A 19,427-nucleotide genomic window follows, 5' to 3' on the forward strand; every position below is an offset into this window, starting at 1 on the left:
TACAGTCTAGAAAATGCTTTTATTTGCATACAAAATAGTCTTCATTTTACAACGTAATAAGACTCTTTCCCTATCTTGTTCCTTTTACATCTCACATGGTATCGGGGAAAATGTAAAGTTACCTTTATTTTATACATAGCTTCAGCAGTTAATGGCTCGCATTTACTAGTTCATCACACTAGTTAGCCTTTATTGAATTATATTAAAATTATGTTAGACATTAAACACAATATTCAGGTTGCTATGTTTTTATCTATTTCTAAATTAATACCTCACCAGGCTTGTCTCCTACAAAAGGTAGAAAGTATTCTGTCTTCCCAATGAGAAAACCCGTTAACTGTTAAATCTGAGTACATGGTGAAAAAGTTTCTTAAAATTTTTCATTTACTTAAAAAGGATATTATGTATTTACTACAGTCGAAGAATACACAACTAAAGCGGTGCTTTACAATCTTAGCCAAAGTTAGCATCGTTAAAAAGTGATTAAACATGTATGGATTTAATTGGGAAATAATAGTATCCTGCATTTAAACACATAAATGAATTCAAATATACTATGTTTAATCCTGGTCACCTTTCAAATGCCACCTTTTTTCGAAATACATGAACTAGCAATGACAACCTTCAACTGTTTAAACATTTAGGGAAACTATTGGAGGTGCAGGCCAAGCAATAATCAAATTTAATTATCATAATAAATAATATTGCTAAACATATTGCTATTAAGTATCAGTAACTAGCAAGTCTTTGAATCGTAACCAGTATTGCCACTGCATTCTTCAGCCAGACATACCAACAGCATGATAGCAGAGTTCCACAGGACGCAAACTTTTAGTGCTCCATCAAAAAAGAGGGCGACAGTTTCTGCTGGCACAAAATTCTCATACAGCCACGTAGTCTTTGGCAGTTATTATACAAAAATAAGACTGAAAAAAAATTCAAATTCTTCTGTAAACGGATTTGATATTGCTGTTGTTGAATACGGCTTCTAAAAGCTTCAGTAGATTCTCCTTCCTCTTGGAGATGCGATGGCTTACAATCCCTGTTTACTTCGTGATCCAGCTCGGCTGTGAGTTCCTACAGAACCATATAACTGAAGACCTACTAAGCAAGAATGAGATAAAGGCTTGAAAGCAACTAAACAATTCCAGTCTACTTTTGTTACCTGTAAAAAAACATCATCATTGCCTGCAAGACATCGAGACAATAAACCTGTTGTACATTTTTCAAGCGTGCATCTGTATCAACCTTCGGCACAAGGGCACTGTTCTGACCCAGCTCTCCAAACACGACAAACCCTCTGAAGTTAACTCAAAGATTACTTTATTAGGACCGGCAGCAGTTCCTGGAAAAAGTCTCTCTCTCAACGCAGGCTAACAAGTCCATCCAGCCAGAAAATGAATAGTTATCTGCAGGGTGGATTTGATTTAAATCGAGTTGATTTAAATCACAATTTAAATCATGATTTAAATCACTAGTAAAAAGGCTTGATTTAAATCAACTCGATTTAAATCATAATTTTTAAAGCGCAACTGTCATCTCTGCTACTCCTTTGACCCACTGTTGACTCACCGATAGTCCCAGTGTTGCAGAATATACAGCCTCATGCTACATAACTAAGCTCCTTTTCATGCTGAATAAACTAAATTATTTATATATCTTAAATAGAAAACTATCTTACGATAGATTTTTACCCCAAAAGTTTTTTATTAAAATAAATCCGATAAAAATCAAAAAAGTCCGATTTAAATAAAAAAAAATCTGATTTTTTTAAAAAAATCATTGATTTTTATCCACCCTGGTTATCTGCCACATCTATTCATCTCCTCCCCCTAACTTTTATCCCCAGAGCTAGGGTGGGGCTTCACTAGCAGCGGTGGCTTTTCCTTCCCAAGGATCGGCCCATGGATTTCCACTGCTCTCCTCTCCTCTGCCTTCTGCGCATTTGCCCATCAGGCACTGGACCCAGCTGTTCCTCCTCTTTCTCATCAGCCACCTCCAGACCTGGGGGCTGTTGAGTCTCCATCTGAGGGCTGACGGATGGCTCAGGCTCTGCTGTCTCTCTCTGCCAGCTCCATTCCCTCTTCCCCCTCAGAGCTCTCAGGTTGCCTGGATGCTGACCCTGAGTCCCACACCCCCTCCTCCTCTGATCTGGCTGTTGGAGGGGCTGGCGGCTGACAGGCCACAACAGGCACATCTTCTGTGAACCAAGTTTCTCTGCAAAACTTTGTTAAGAATTAAAACCAGAACTAGTTGTGATTGAATAAGAATTGTTTCAGTTATTAAGGTTCCAGCGACTGAGCTAAGTCTACTTGTCACCTGTCTGCAGTTTTTATTCTTATGTGGCATATAACATAACCCAGCAGGATAGATTACAACTTGTCTTTTTGAAATCACTGTGACACAATCTGGCGGCTACCCTCTTTTTGTTAAACTGACTGAATAAACTGAACGGGAACAAACCCTGAAGTGTATCCTGAACGAGATTTAAAATGTTATTCTGGCTTAAGAATTAAACTTTAAGCAAAAAACGACAAAACACATTTCAAAAAAAGATGCCAAATTTTTTTTATAGCTTGCAACCAAACAGATGACGTACATTCTCAAATCGGTTCCTTTACTTCTTACCCAGAGGGGGATGATCATTATCTTCCTCATCTTCATCAAGAAAATGACCAAGAGGCTGGTGGTGGAAAGAATTAATATAGGAAGAGCTAGATATCCCTAAACTGGTTCCCATGACACCTACGTTGACAGGATCTGCAGAATAATAAAGATTCCAGTGTTGAAGTCGCTTTGTGTTGCTCACTCTACATGAAGCAGTCATTTTTAAAAAGTGTTCAATTATCAACGTACCTGTACCAGCAGATCCTTTATTGTTTCGTGGCTGATTAGCATAATCAATAACAGTGCAAGAACGACGGTATTGTGATTCTGCCTAAAGGGTTCAAATCAAATTATTGCATCAGGTCCTGGATCAAATCATATACATCCAAAATATTCAGCAGAACGTTCATGGTTGCAACCCATCCTAAATGCATATAGTATACACCAGGGGTGTCAAATTCAAGACCTGCGGGCAACATCCGGCCCACGGGGTGTTTAGATCTAGCCCGCAGGGCCGCCCTGGAAACAACAAAGGACAGCGTGCGGCCCTCCTGAACTCCATTTTCGCTGGCAGAGGGTTGCAGGAGACCGTCACAGACGAAAACAGAGCTTGGGAGTCCATTTTTGCTAGCAGAGCTCTCGGGCTGCCACAGGCGCCCCCGACACAAGTGATGTTGAGCTGGCCACGCCCACCCCGGCCCCTTGAGGTCAAACACAACCCTGATGCGGCCCTCAATGAAATTTAGAGTGGCACCCCTGGTATAGACCAAAGTAGGTCTCCAGGTTACTCTCTGAAGGGAACACATACTGGTATTTCTTTGGATGCAAACAAATCTCTCTGCTTGATCTTTTCCTGTTAAAGGAACTTTTCCTGTTAAAGTTGCATGCAGAGATATACAGGTAGTCCTCTACAAACAACAGTTCATTTAGTGACTGTTCGAAATTACAACGGCACTGAAAAAAGTAACTTATGACCATTTTTTTCACACTTATGACTGCTGTAGCATCCCAGTGGTCGCATGATCAAAATGCAGACACTTGGACACAACTGACTCATATCTATAATGGTTGCGGTATCCCAGGGTCCTGTGATCACCTTTTGAGACCTTCTGACAAGCAAGTTCAATGGGGAAGCCAGATTCACTCAACAACTAAGTGGCTAACATAACACCTGCAGCGATTCGCTTAACAACTGCGGCAAGGAAAGTCGTAGAATGTGGCGAAACTCACTTAAGAAATATCTCACTTAGCAACAGGAATTTTGGGCTCAATTGTGGTCGTAAGTTGAAGACAGCCTATACTTGCTTTATATATTGCCCATATTCCCCCTTCAGTCCTCAAAACAACCTGTACACCTTGGCAATTTCCTGAGAGGTGTCCAAAAGAAGGAACTCTGTACAACATTCTAGTACAAGTGGAATTTTGTTACACCTTACCCAAAATGCATGCGATGTATTAGGTCTGGAAAAACTCTCAGGTAATAAAAATCTCTCATGAACTGGTTGATGGCTGACGTCATCTGCTACTGCACTTCGAGCCCGGTTAACATTTACCCGGGATTTCTGCAACATGAAGAGAAAGAAATAGTTTTATATCAAAAGAGCTATTTAAAAAATTAGAAATAAGCACCAAACATATGCAACAGTTCTCACTCTCTTGGCTAAAGAGAGGGTGCATAGGAAGATTTAGTGCAGCTTTCCTCCCAATTTCCTAAGTTTGGATTTAACCCCAAATATAGAATTTGGGATGTAGGTGTTGTGATTATCTTTGCCCAGGTTCAGTGATGCCTACAGAGTTTAGTAGCCTTATTTAAGAGATATTAAAGGTAAAGGTTCCCCTCACACATAGGTGCTAGTCGTTCCCGACTCTAGGTGGCGGTGCTCATTTCCGTTTCAAAGCCGAAGAGCCAGCACTGTCTGAAGACGTCTCCGTGGTCATGTGGCCGGCATGACTAAACGCCAAAGGCGCATGGAACACTGTTAGCTTCCCACCAAGGTGGTCCCTATTTTTTCTACTTGCATTTTTTACGTGCTTTCGAACTGCTAGGTTCCCAGAAGCTGCTAGGTTCCCAGAAGCTGGGACAAGTAACAGGAGCTCATCCCATTACGCGGTACTACCGTGTTTCCCCGAAAATAAGACCCTGTCTTATATTTTTTTGAATCCTGAAATAAGTGCTTTGTCTTATTGCCATTGGCTCAAAAGCCTGACTGGGCTTATTATCAGGGGATGTCTTATTTTGGGGAAAACAGGGTAGGGATTCAAACCGGTGAACCGCCGACCTTTCGATCATCAAGCTCAGCGTCTTAGCCACTAAGCCACCATGTCCCTTTTAAGAGATATTATAGTTCCACATAAAGAGAAAAGTTGGAAGTGTCTGTACACATAATACAAGAAATACAAGAGTTGTCATGAATCAACAATTGTTGACAGTTGTCAACAATTAGCCTTATGGGACTGCTGAGTTGAACGCCACCTAATTCACAAATAAAGAGCAATATTGTTCAGTTTCTAGATCATTTACCACCTATAGCATCTCAATGATGCTGGTTTAGCTCAACAGACAGAAGCACTGTAATTTAATACCAGCTGTCTGCAATTAAAGTAAGATCGAATCTCGCCAGGCTCAAGGTTGACTCAGCCTTCCATCCTTTCTAAGGTAGGTAAATTGAGGACCCAGTTTGTGGGGGCAATAAGCTGACTTTGTATAAATATACAAAAGTATGAAGGCTATTGCTTAACGCACTGTAAGCCACCCTGAGTCTCTGGAGAAGGGCGGCATATAAATCAAATTTTAAAAAAAAATAATTAGACATCCTATTATTTCAGGCTTTCATTAGCATATTTCAATGAGTGTTTGTAGAAAAAATTAACCCTGAAAGCCAGTAATGAAAACCTCTAATTTAAAATTCAAAAATAATTTTAAAAATGTTATACATTCTTTTTTTTTTAAAAAAAAATCAGGGATAATCTACAGGGGCGGCAGGAAACAAACAAGCAAAAAAAAGCAGTTGACTTACCGTTTGCTTTTGGGATATTATATGTTCTGTCCCTTCTATGGTAGTAATAGGAGGCAGGAGATTATTTCTGCTTAATGGCATCGGAGAAGGTGATGACAGCTGCTCATTTGCAGCAGAGCTGGAAGAAAACAACAACAGCACTTGTTACAAACTGTCCAATTCCATTAGAAATGGCAAGGTTGACGTGAACTTCTTTAAAAGACAAAATCGAGAACGGTAGGCCTTGCAAGCTGAAGCGGTGTTTGCTCCATGATGGCCTGGGAACAGCTGAGACTAAGCAAGTGGTGAACTCCACATGAGGTGCATTTCAGTGGAGACGAGAAACAGATCTTGTTTGTATGTTTATGAAATTTACTTGCCACCCATCTCTTATGCAACCGCTCTTGGTATCATGATTTTATCAAGGTCTCTTTCTAGTATTACATTAAACGGTAATTCTAAGTGGTCATAATTAATTTCCCCCCTTAAGACTTAAGAACAAAATTGTTTGTAACAACAATCTGCAACAGTGTTTCTCAACCGTGGCAACTTTTAAGAGGTGCGGAGTTTCAGAGAGGTGGGCAGTTTAGAAACATGAAATATAAGCAAATAATTTTTTATATATTTTTATTTATTTTTATATGCCGCCCTTCTCCGGAGACTCAGGGTGGCTTACAATGCGTTAAGCAATAGCCTTCATACTTTTGTATATTTTATACAAAGTCAGCTTATTGCCCCCACAAACCGGGTCCTCATTTTACCCACCTTAGAAAGGATGGAAGGCTGAGTTGACCTTGAGCCTGGTGAGAATTGAACTCGCAGTAATTGCAGGCAGCTGGATGTTAAATGCTGCCTTAGTAGGAGGCATTAGCCTCCTACGCCACTCAGGTTCATACCTCAGATACCTCAGGCTTTGAAGGTATCAAAGTTGAGAAACACTGATCTACAGGAAACTTAAAATCCTCTATTTTTACTTATAACTAACTTATTTACTTATAACTAAGTAATGACAGGATGGTTTTACTTATTTGCTTTCCATCTTGCCCTTTGCTCAGAGCGGAAGTTGATATGCACAGCACTTCCTCCTCCTAATTTTCTGCAAATTAAACAATCCGGTGTGATATGTTATTCTGTTTTTCCCCCGTTTTTTCCCCCTGATATTTTATTATTCATCTACACCGTTTTCAATTTCTACACATTTTAGTTCCATATCTTTTTAAAATGATTTTGAAAAACTTTTAATGATTATTGTTGGTGGTGTTTTGGCTATTTGTTTGTGTCATTTTTTGTCTGATAACTCCGTACGCCACTCCGAGTCATGACTGTGAGATAGGTGGCTCTATGAATTTACTAAATCGGTCAACAAATAATGGCGGAAGGAAGGAATTCAGCTCATCTTATATGTCAACTTACAGTCGAGTTCCCCTGATGACATCATCTAAGGGTCGTGGGGTTCCTGAGCGAGAAAGGCTGGCATTGATAGGATGCAGGGTACGCGGTGGGGGGTTACGCCTCCTCGCCGACTGTGCACAGTAGGACAGAGAAGATGCACTGAGCTCAAGGGGACGATTTGGCCGAGCTCTGGTTGACAAGATAGAACTGGATCCTGGTCTCATAAGCATTCTTTCATCGTAGTCTCTAAAACCAAGAGAGGGAGAAAAGGCACAAGAATGCAATGAACTATCAATCAACTTTTACAGCATTTGGGTAAATTGTCTAGATACAGGAAGAAAACAGTGTATTATTACAAATGAATCATTTTACTGCTCCATAAAGCAGAGGTTCCCAACCCCTGGGCCGTGGCCCACTACTGGATTGTGGTCTATTCAGAATTGGGCTGTGTGAGAGGCTGGGCGGAGTGCATGTGCATGCAGCTCAACTTGTGTGTGCCAGCCCACCACTCACGCATGTTGAACTGCATGCATGTGCGCCAGCCCACCATTCGCACAGCCCAATTCCCCTCACACACACACACCCCAACTGGGCCATCAAGCCACAAAGATTGGGGACCGTTGCCATAAAACATATAAGTATAAACTGCTGGCAAACTTTGGTCCTTTCTGTATTAAAAGCAAAATAATGTTAATGAAAGCCTATTCTGGCTTAACTGCCATCTCACCGAACCACCCTATTAAATAAGACGCTTAAAATTAATAGTGAGCCTGGTGGTGCAGCAGACTAATAGCCTGTTATTATCATTCATCTGCCTGCAATTACTACTAGTTCGAATCTCGCCAGGCTCAAAGTTGACTCAGCCTTCCATCCTTTCTAAGGTAGGTAAATTGAGGACCCAGTTTGTGGGGGCAATAAGCTGACTTTGTATAAATATACAAAAGTATGAAGGCTATTGCTTAACGCATTGTAAGCTGCCTGAGTCTCCGGAGAAGGGTGGCATATAAATCAAATTTTTTTTAAAAAAGGATTTTATTGATAAATAGGTAGCTATTCATAGAAATTGTTTATACGGCAAACAACTATTAAGTTTGTTCCCCAGGTTTGCTTAAGAAAAAGCACTCTGCTCCTAGCCAGGAGGGGAAAAGTATTATTTCCACCAACCCTTAATGGATAGCTACAAAAATTGAATAGATACACATTTTTATAAAGTTGAGTTAAGTTTATTTATTATGTCTGATATCTTCTACTTTCGGCTTTGTGAGACTGGATGGTAGTATATACATTGTTTAGGGTTTTTGTGCTATGACATACCAAATAGCAAAGCCTATCTGATAAAGAAGAATATTTGTAGCTTAGGGTTGACATGAGGGGTCCTTGGTGCTCTCCGAGCTTGCTTGTTTGTTGTTAATGTCTATGTGTCAATATTAGCAACAACTGTAGACTATACAAAAGACTATCACTCACCCCAAAAAGGAATTAAAAAACCCAACCACCTCACCACCAGCAATCAGCACCAGATCAGCATAGATTAACTCCAAGATTAATACATCAGACTAACAATCAAGTAAACAATACCCCAATCAAGAAATTGCCAAAGAGCCAACAGCAAACCAACCAACCAAAGAATCTCTAAGACCATCCCCACCAACACTGACAGGCAAGCAACTAGACTAGACCATAAAACTGACAGCAAACTGCACTCCTTACTAACACTGACGATGTTACCTAGTTTGGGTAATGAAACATCTGCAAGAAAACAAGCAAGCTCAGACAGCACCAAGGACCCCTCAAACCAATCTGATTTTGGCTGATCCTAAAGCAGGGGTTGGCAATCTTAAACCCTCAAAGAGCCACAAAGGTCCTAACCGGAAGCCCCCTGTTCAATTCTGGAGCCAACCGGAAAACCTGCCCCTTGCCATAGAGTCTCCTCCTGGCACACCATGCTTTACCCGCCCCACCCCCCCCAACCCGAAGCTCCTCTCAAAATTTTGGCACCAACCAGCGACAGGGAGCCACAGCAGAGGGATGAAAGAGCCACATGCGGCTCCAGAGCCAAGGGTTGTTGACCCCTGTCCTAAAGCTAAGCAATATCAGACCTATAGCTGGAGTTTGGCGGGAAGATCAGGAAGAAATGACATCCTAGAAGACAAGCCTGCTAACTTCTTTCTGTACTGTGCCAAGAAAATTGTATGGATACATCCATATAGCCACCAGCAAACAAGCCCAAAGCAAGGGAATCTTTATCTTCACGCTATCTTACAGATTTTTATTTTTGTATCTAAATTTTAGCTCCTGTCAGTTATAAATATCTAATTTATATTTCAGCATCCTAATTCTACAATGTAATAAACTGTGCATTTAAACTAAAAGCAACTTACATCCTTACAGATTTAATATAATCGAATATAAAAAAAGGCATTGAAGTTATACACGTTTTAACTAATTATCTGACTAATTATTTGCAGAAGTATTCTGTTTCCATAGGAAACAAGAAGAAAAAGTATATTTAAAAGTCAACTCTGAAATATCTGTCTGAACAAAGAACCCCAAATACTTCAGACTCATCTCTATAATCAGAAAGCCAGCTTTACGCAGAACAAACAAATTTTGTAAATTCTTACAGTATTTTGTCCATCAAGGGCAAGTTCCTCGGATGTAAGGGAATCCCATGAATTACCATCAAGCCATTCAAATTACGTTGCGGGCCGGTATTTGCACCTTGAGAAACATTTACCTGTAGATTAGAAGAAATTAAATTAGATCATAATTAAACAACAAAAAGTTAATTTGGAATAGTTCATTCGCAATGGCCATTTCTACTAAAAAGGGTAAGAAAAGTGAACGTTATTTTCTATAATTGTAAAGGAAATGTTCTCAATGATTATGCAATAAGCCACGTAGAGAGAAAATGCTTTAATTTTGGACACAATTAAGTAAATGTAACATCAATGACTAATTTTAAGCTCAGCTTTTTATGCCACCTTTGTAAGTAAATATTCATAACAACACTGTTAAATTCTACTCCTTGTAAGTACTGTCAGCTCATTCCCAAGCAATTGGCATCTGACGAGCAACTGGGGCTGGCTGGATCTGCCTTTTAAGTACCATACATATGATAAATTATACAAGAGGATCATATAGAAAATGAAAGAGAGAAAAAAGGAAAGAAACTGAATTAAACAGATGAAACACAGACTGAACCACTAATACAGTATTATTACAGAAGGTACCTCACTTGCAGAGTATGCACAGTGAGAATCAGAATATATTTTAAAAACTCAAAAGAGATTAACTCAGTTAACTTTAAAGTAAAGAAATCACATTCCTTTCTGAGCTCCATTAAACTGAGTAGAATCAACATTAACATCTTCTACACTTAATCAAAACCTCACACAGTATTTTCAAAGAAACTGAATGCTTATGCTCCAATTCCAATCTCAAAATATAAGAACATTTGCAACACGGGGAAAAGACTTCTAAAAAGTGTGATAACCAACAACAACAACAAAATTTGCAAGACAATTGATCAATTATTAAACTTACCAGATTTGAAGAGATAGAAGGCATCTTGGTTTGTGGCATCCGAGGTAATACCAATGGCAAAGGTTCAAACTGCATAAAAGGACTCCCGGAATCTGTCCGGTTTGCTTCTACCGAAATGACATTCTTCCCATCATCTACCAATAGCCCAAACAAATGACAAGAGGCATTATTTGTCCGAGATCCTTATAGGCAGGTTTTTCAGATATTAAAAAACCTACAGCCTGATTTCCCTCATAATTGCTTAAAGAGTTACAGCAATACTTGGTTAACACTTGAACATTTATTTAGCACTTGATAATTGAACAAGAATCAATAGATTAACGAAATTAAATGCAGCCCAGTATTCTTGCTAAATTTGATTCATGCAGTAACTATTTTTATCATTTTTTTTTAAAGCCCACTATTATGAGAAGCTGCACGCACACAACTGCTTGAGAAACGAAATAATAAGACCTCAAGAGTTGCAACACAGGTTGTTTCTCATATTTTAAGCATCTAATCCTGTCATTTGTTGAAACAGCTAGGGGTGTGCACTAAATGGAATCTGTGTTTTCTTTCAACTCCCTAACAAATGCTACCCTGCCTTGTGAGCAGAAACATCTTCGAAGAAAAATACATAGGCAGTTCTAGTCGAATAATAAAAGTTTAGAAGAACAGAATATAAATACAATTAATTTGTCAAGCATAGCCTAAAACATTACAGTAATACTAAGCATTGTTAGAGATAGGAAAACTCCAAATATAGCATCAAAAAGCCCAATACTATTTTAACATCTGTTTGAACACTGTCAAATGCATACATGATTTACTATATCCAAACTATATTCAGGTCCATGTCATATTACAAAAGCACATAATTACCAATGCTATATCTGTATTAAAATTATTTTTGGGAAAAGAGTTTTTAGAAGAGGCATCCATATTACCAGGGGTGTCTAAGCTAGGCAACTTGAAGATTTGTGGACTTCAATTCCCAGAATTCCTCAGCTAGCCATGCTTCTTCAAATTGCCAAACTTGGGCACCCCTGCATTATACAGACAGAATTGCAGCCTAAAGACAAACCTGAGGATGGACCTTCCCAATGTCTGCAGATCAGCTGCTCCATGTAGCCCAAGACTTCGCTCCACACATCATCAAATACGAAGGAAAGAACTGCATCTCTCATGCAGCACGACGGTGAGATTGGAGGAAACCCTAATTTCCGTCTGGCTGGTGAAAGTCCCATTTTCCATTCATTCAATTCTTCTTCCCTTTGAAAAAAGCATGTAAACCCCATTACAGCTGTTCAGTACTTAAAAATGTTGACCGACAGCTTCTCACAGTGTTTCAACTTATCTACCGAACTGGGATTTGGAAACAGAAATTGGAAAACAACCATCAGAGCTCTTCTCCACTTTACAGGAGGAACTGAACCATCTGATTGAATCCCTGCCTTTATCAGCCTCTCCCACTGTTAAGGCATCTCTGATGGGAGAAGACCAAGTCAAGCAATCACCAAAGGTATTCACAAAGGGCTTTGCTGCTAAATAATATCTACTGCCCCTTACCATCCAATCAAAACTAAAAAAAAAGAAAGAAAAAGAAATCTTACAGGTTTATACTGTTTGATGCAGCATACCTTTTTATTGTTATGAAGAAACATAGAATTCTAGGTCATTATAAAGTCACTAAATATGTTGTTGTGAAATGTATTCAATACCTACACATCTCTGTGGTCAAATGCTAAGTATTCCTCCATTATTCCTTCAGAGATAATCACAGTATCTTCCACTTCTTCATTCTCAAACATCTTCAGCTCAGAGATTTTTGAAAAGTTGTCTTCTTTCCCAAGAGAAACAGAAAGGGGAACCTTTTTGCCCCAGATAGTAAACCTGAACAACAGACAAGGCTTTTTAATGTCAGTAATAAAGTTGGCTTCTTTCTCTTTAAGATCTAACGTGCAGAGAATCTGTTGTTTGTTTGCAAACAAACTTTTTATACCCTGCTGTGTTTGTAGAACAAGGCATTCAAGTGGCTTACAGATTAAAAAAATATTGTCTTTGCATACACTGTTACAATTTTAGGCTTGACACAATGGAAAAAAAAAAGGAAGAAAAGCAGAAAATTCCACACAGTGTATCTACTTCAATGTGCACACCACATGATTAGTTTTAAAATTAAACAAAGATTGTCGTTCCACAGAGATTTTAAAACAAAAATCAAGGTACAGGTTGTCCTCATTTAGCAACTGCCTTGGATAGCGACTATTTGTAAACGGCAGTAATACACGGTAATAAAGATTTCATTTTCCAACCAATAGTATGCATTCATGACAATACAAGACTTAAGTCTGAAACTAATTAAGATCTGGTCAGTTTCAGGCAGCAGAGTCCAAGGGAGACCTCTAATCAAGTAGTATTACGATAAAAGAGCTGAACTTTTTTTTATGGAAACTCTGTATTGCAGAGAAAAGCAGCTCTGGTACAGATAGTTCTGTCCTGTGAGATGGAGCAAAAATAGAGGGGGGGAAATGGGTCAGGCACAGGACACAGAAAACATTATCTAAATGAGATGGCAGCAACATGTGGCTTGCTTAGTGACCATGTCACTTAGAGGCCATTTCGCTGGCACTCACTGCAATCACTAAATGAGGACTATTTCTACACAAAAGCATGCAGTATTAAGAATTCTGTATTGACTAAATCCTGAATGGGATACAAAGAATGGAATCTGTTGATACTCTTCTCACATATGGAAGCTCTTACTTCTCCCTTTCTAACTGTACTGGAGAGGGGAAGCTTAGAAGCAGTCATAATATGAAAGTAGAAAAAATATATATGCATAACCAATAAAGAAGAATATCTGTAGCTCAGGGTTGAAATGAGAGATCCTCGGTGGTCTCTGAGCTTGGTTGTTTTCTTACAGATGTTTCGTTACCCAAACTAGGTAACATCATCAGTGCTAGTAAGGAGTGGGGTTTGCTCTGAGTTTACAATATATTCTAGTGGCTTGGCCATGTTAGTGAGGATGGTCTTAGAGGTTCTTTGGTTGGCCTACTTACTGTTGGCTTGTTTGGCCAACTAAAGCCCTTCAAAACATCCTAAGCAAACCAAAAGACCCACCAGTCCCAGAGGAAAAAACAGGAATCATTGACAACATGCAGTGTAATGATTTCAACAGCCACTACACAGGACAAACAGGCAGAAGACTATCAGAATGCATCCCGTGAACACCAACTAGCAGTCAGAAGACATGATGAAAACTTGTATTTCAATTGGGAAACTGCGACCATCCGAGACCAAGCCAAGTCCAAAAATGTTAGGGAATTTCTAGCAGCTCAGCACTCTTGACAAATTAGCCATCAAGAGATACACAGAGAGAAACAATATCTACATTCCATGCAAAAGAGAATAAACAAGTCAAAAAAGGAACAAAAAGACCAAAACACTACCAACAATTAGCACCCAGATGAGGACAGATTAACTCCAAGATTATCATCAGACCAACAATCAAGTAAACAACACCCCAATCAAGAAACTGTCAAACAAGCCAATAGTAAACAGCCAACTTCGAAGATCTCCCTCACTAACACTGACAGGGCAAGTCACTAGAATATAAACTGAGAGCAAACCCCACTCCAGGGTGGATTTGATTTAAATTGAGTCGATTTAAATCATGATTTAAATCACTAGTAAAAAGGCTTGATTTAAATCAACTCGATTTAAATCATAATTTTTAAAGAGCAACTGTCATCTCTGCTACTCCTTTGACCCACTGTTGACTCACTGATAGTCCCAGTGTTGCAGAATATACAGCCTCATGCTACATATTCATGCTGAATAAACTAAATTATTTATGTATCTTAAATAGAAAACTATCTTGCGATAGATTTTTACCCCCAAAATTTTTTATTAAAATAAATTCAATAAAATTCAAAAAAATCTGATTTAAATAAAAAAATCCGATTTAAATCAAAAAAATCCGATTTAAATCAAAAAAATCCATTTTTTTTTATTTTTTTTAAAAAAATCATTGATTTTTATCCATCCTGCCCCACTCCTTACTAGCACTGATGATGTTACCTAGTTTGGGTAATGAAATAGCTGCAAGAAAACCACCAAGCACAGTAACCAAGGACTCCTCATACTCATAACCTTTTTTTGAAAATATTAGGCCTTTGGACATACAGATTCAATTTGGGCAACTATCACCCTCAAAATACTTTTACCATCCTTAATCCAACTTTATACTCTCCCTTCCTCAGAGGCAGTTTTCTTAATTTATCCAAAAAGCATTTGCCCCTCACAGACTGCCCAAATTTCTGCTGAGATTGAAATAATTATTCTGAGTCAAAATAACTGGTGGTTACAATGCTGACCTCTTCATTAATTCACTAGGTTGCATACATTGTTTCTATATTACTAAGTATATGACGTTTGATTATCCATTGGCATGGCAACAACTACTGGTCTATCAATATTTGAGTTATTATTGTCCAGAGCTGAGATCTAAACAGAAAATTACCGTGTTTTCCCGAAAATAAGACCAGGTCTTGTATTAATTTTTGCTCCAAAAGACGCATTAGGGCTTATTTTCTGATTAGGTCTTATTTGGGGGAAATACGGTATTAAATGCACCCATCTGTCTGTCAATCTTAACTGGGGCTTATTTTGCGGGTAGGGCTTATATTATGAGCATCCTGAAAAATCATGCTAGGATTTATTTTCTGGTTGGGTCTTATTTTCAGGGAAACAGGGTAAGCAGTAGCTTTTTCCCTCTGAGCAGCAACTTATATAGAGTAACTGAACTTTTTTTTCCCATGTAGCTTCTACTGAAATTATCTCCAATTTCAAAACTTCTAACATAGAAAGTAGGTACAAAGACCTTTCCTGGTTTTGTAGAGCCAGACCAATAATGTCAACACTTCTTAGGAATAGAGCTTGTACACAGAAGAGATGCATTATTGATACTTGTATTGATGTTTGTACTTAATAAAAAAAAACAAAACCCTGGTTTGTACAGAAAACTTCTCAAGATAGAAATGGACTGAACGGTTGAATATTCACCTCTTAAAACGAAAATAAGGTTGTAATTTTAAAAAGTTCACTTTCTGCTGCAGATGACAAGGGCTTAGTTGGTGAAAAACAATAACTGTAATCCTTGTGAAGAGTTAGTGATCGCAGGCACTTACTCACTAGGATCTTTCTCTTGCGTGGGACTCATGCCTGATGAAGTTAAAGTGCTGCACGCTGAACTAATATACCATCCATAGCCTTCATCACTGGGTATCATTATTTGCTTCCCCACAATCCTGATGTTAAAGAGAAAATTATAAACTATTAATTGCTTTGAATAAACTTGTTAAACATGATCTGCTCTAAAAAAAAATTATACACATATATCAGACCAGGAATCGGAAACCTTAAACACTCAAAGAGCCATTTGGACCTGTTTCCCACAGAAAAGAAAACACCGGGAGCCACAAAACTCCTCCCATGCCTGACTATTTCCTGAGCAGCCACAAAACTAGGATATGTAGTTAAATTAAATGTTCTGTTTTCTTCTGAAACGTTTCTTTTCTTGGATTTATCCATGGTTGGCCTACCGGGGGTTGAAAAGGTCAATAAATTGCATGCCGGCGGGTGTTGCACATTGGCGGTTGTGACGCATATTTTGAGTGACAGGGAACCGTAGCAAAAGGATGAAAGAGCCACATGCGGCTCCAGAGCCACGGGTTGCTGACCCCTGTATTAGACCAATCCTAGAATACTGTTCAACTGTCTGGAATTTCTTACCTCATATCGGACATTAATACAATCGAGCGAGTTCAGAAGTACTTTACAAGAGAAGTCTTGCCTTCTTCTGTCCATAATAGAGCACTCTATGCTACAAGGCTTGAAATTCTTGGTTTGGATAGTTTAGAACTGCGCCGATTGCGGTCAGACTTAGGTATGGAATACAAAATTATACATAGTAACCTTTTACCTGTAAATGACTTTTTTAAGCTTTCATTGTAATGTCACGTGTGCGAACAACCACTCTAAACTTTATCGTAAAGAAATTCCATTTTTTTAACAGAGCTGTCGAAGTCTGGAATATCTTATCTGCTTCAGTTGTCTCAGTCCTTAACTTTCACAGTTTTAATTCTAACTTAACCTCTGTGGTTAACCTGATTCCATATTTAAGAGAGCCCTAAGGGGGCGTGCGTAAAGACTGCTGGCCATAAAGGATACCACCCATGTAAACAAAGTGGCTCTCTAGTACTCTGAAGTACGTAGTAGTAATATATATTTGAGATACCTGAGGTGAGGAAACCTTGACATCCATTGTTCGCATTCCTCCTCTAGGCTAACATATAAACATGGTTTTTGTTCGTAAAGGAGCTCATCAATGTGTCTGAATATTTGCTGAACTTGCCGGGTAGCAGCCTTATCAAATTCCTAGGAGAGGAAAAGGCAAAAAAATTAGTTGGGAAGATATATGTCATTAGTCATGTTCTCAAAAGGCTTTTTTTTTTTTAACAACAGAAAGATAACATTAATATTTTATAGCAGGGGTCTCCAACCTTGGCAACTTTAAGACTTGTGGACTTCAACTCCCAGAATTCCTCAGCCAGCAAAGCAAAGCTGAGGAAGCTTGTTTTATAATATTATGCAAAAAGATTGATCCAAGAAATGACAGTACTTGCTTAGAAAATCCCAAAGAAGGTCTTTCCGGGGATATCTAAAATAAAATCAACTAAAATAGATGAGAAAATAAACCAAGGCATCCTAAGCTTAATAGATCTTCAGGTTTACCAAATTAGAAAAAGAAAATATTCAGATGAAAAATAGAAAAACAATTGCTTTTGGAAATCATAATAATGATCAAGGTCATTCAATTTTGATTTCGATTTTTTAAACAGAAATATTTTTTTTTAAAAAAGAGGCTCTCTTACAAACTCATTCGTGAGCTCATTCTTCGAGATCAAAATGCGAAAGCATACATAGATTCTTATGAGAGTTGAAATTTATTCAATCAAATGTTATAATTCAGTGGTTCTTAACCTGTGGTCCATGGACCACTGGGGGGGGGGGGGCGTGATATCATTACAGGAGGTCTGCAAAGGCTTGAAGAAATGTTATGATTTAATGAACAAGGACACACATCCAATTTTGCAGCTACTAAGATTGTTGGATGAGCAGGCACAAAAACAGCCAGGAAAGTGATGGAAGCCTGTGAAACAAGCCCCTCAGTCAATAGGAGTGCTGATTTACCACCAACCTATCAAGTACTCAGAAGGCAAGGGCTGGGCAGCACAAGCATACCACAGCTATTCACTTAAAAGCCAGCCATCAACACATCCTAATCAACAACTAAAAATCTACATACAACAGGATTTAAATACCACACACAGAACAGCACACATTTTGCTCGAGGGAAGTTCCCTTAAGATGGGCTCAAGCACGAGCCCGAAAGCTCTGAAGACAAAACATCAGGTCCCAGTGACCGACCCAGGTTGGATCTTGCAACATTATCTTGGGACACGTATATTCGCCTTCATTCATTATGATTTAAAACTTGAGCTTTGGGAGTCAATAGCCATGGTCTGTGGCCACAAAAGGCATTTAACAGGGTCTGTGGTGAAGAAAATGTTAAGAACCACTGCTGTAATTTAAAGTTAAAGGACAATACTCACATCATAGCCCCAAGAAAAAACAGAACTGTCTTCAGTGGAGGTGCCTGTGAAGCTCTGACAAGCAGACCATGAGTTTGCATTGTCTGCTTGATAGTGTGGCTCTTTTGTACTTTCAGACTCACTAAAATGCATATTTTGGAGGGAAAGAGAAAAAAGGTAATCAATCTTGAGAGAAGGTAATATGCATACTGGTGACTTAATTTTTCAAATGAAAGTGTGTGTGTGTGTGTGTGTGTGTGTGTGTGTGTGTGTGTGTAAAATGTCAGATGCAAAGAGTCAGGATCACTGGTAATTTTTTCCCCCCAAGCCTATACACAAGAATCTGGCCAACTAAAGTTCAGCAGTTAAATTGGCATCAGAAAAGGATCAATGGAATTCGGGAGGATTGGACTTGGAGTGCTTGTGGGAATGCAATTCCGCTCCTCCCATCAGCTATGCACGCTCTTCTCCTTCATTATATACACACACATTTTATCTTTGGAATAGAATAGAATAGAATAGAATAGAATAGAATAGAATAGAATAGAATAGAATAGAATAGAATAGAATAGAATAGAATAGAATAGAATAGAATAGAATTTTTTATTGGCCAAGTATGATTGGACACACAAGGAATTTGTCTTGGTGCATACGCTCCAGTACATAAAAGAAAAAATACGTTCATCAAGAATCAAGAATCCAAAGTGCCCAAAATCACTGACAGTGAGTTGGGCAGCCATATAAATTGAATGAAAAAAAATGTGTTCCTAATGCTTCTGCTATATAATGAGTCTATTTAAAACTTATTTTGCTTTGTACAAACACTCATTGTTGGTTTCCAGAATGGTTGTGCTCTATCATCATGACCAAATACAGTCACTGATTGTACGGTATGGCTTGTTCCTTTTGATCCTAGCATCATGTCCAAACACAGCTATTTAATATGGCTTTTGAACAGAGGTTTAAAAAAGGGGGGAAATGGATATAAGAATGCTTCTTTTATAACTTTTTCTTTCCTAACCTTCCACCACAATTAATTAATTATATATCCCAATACCTTGAAATATCTTCTTGACTTTCAGTGGATGGGTAACTGTCATCCAGTGAGTCCGGCAGGGGATGATGTTCTAAGGTATTCTTTGTAAGTCCTCGACTGAAAATAAATAAAAATGTCATTTGCTTGGTGACACTGAATTTCTTCAAATCAGTAAACAGAAAGCATTAAAATCATCAGAAAGTGTATTGTATT

General features: G+C 38.6%; 1 protein-coding gene across 4 annotated transcripts in view; it reads right to left on the reverse strand.

Moving 5' to 3' along the window:
• Positions 1–19,427, reverse strand: part of FAM149B1 (family with sequence similarity 149 member B1) — a 22,456-nt gene continuing 3,029 nt past the window's right edge. Inside the window, exons 2-15 of one of the 4 annotated variants that reach the window (XM_060682267.2) lie at positions 19,236–19,331; positions 18,200–18,320; positions 16,822–16,961; positions 15,713–15,832; positions 12,246–12,413; positions 11,605–11,792; positions 10,542–10,675; positions 9,620–9,732; positions 7,017–7,241; positions 5,625–5,742; positions 4,044–4,169; positions 2,857–2,938; positions 2,629–2,760; positions 1–1,101 (exon numbers count right to left, since the gene is read on the reverse strand). In XM_060682267.2, the coding sequence (XP_060538250.2) occupies positions 1,034–1,101; positions 2,629–2,760; positions 2,857–2,938; positions 4,044–4,169; positions 5,625–5,742; positions 7,017–7,241; positions 9,620–9,732; positions 10,542–10,675; positions 11,605–11,792; positions 12,246–12,413; positions 15,713–15,832; positions 16,822–16,961; positions 18,200–18,320; positions 19,236–19,331 (1,831 nt within the window). In that variant the 3' untranslated portion in view covers positions 1–1,033. Of the gene's footprint in view, positions 1,105–2,599; positions 2,761–2,856; positions 2,939–4,043; positions 4,170–5,624; positions 5,743–7,016; positions 7,242–9,619; positions 9,733–10,541; positions 10,676–11,604; positions 11,793–12,245; positions 12,414–15,712; positions 15,833–16,821; positions 16,962–18,199; positions 18,321–19,235; positions 19,332–19,427 lie in introns of all 4 variants that reach the window. The other 3 variants (XM_060682266.2, XM_060682270.2, XM_060682269.2) reach the window with 3 other exon arrangements.

Source organism: Pantherophis guttatus, chromosome 6, assembly GCF_059756535.1.
Source record: "Pantherophis guttatus breed Tessera chromosome 6, ASM5975653v1, whole genome shotgun sequence".
Taxonomy (NCBI): domain Eukaryota; kingdom Metazoa; phylum Chordata; class Lepidosauria; order Squamata; family Colubridae; genus Pantherophis; species Pantherophis guttatus.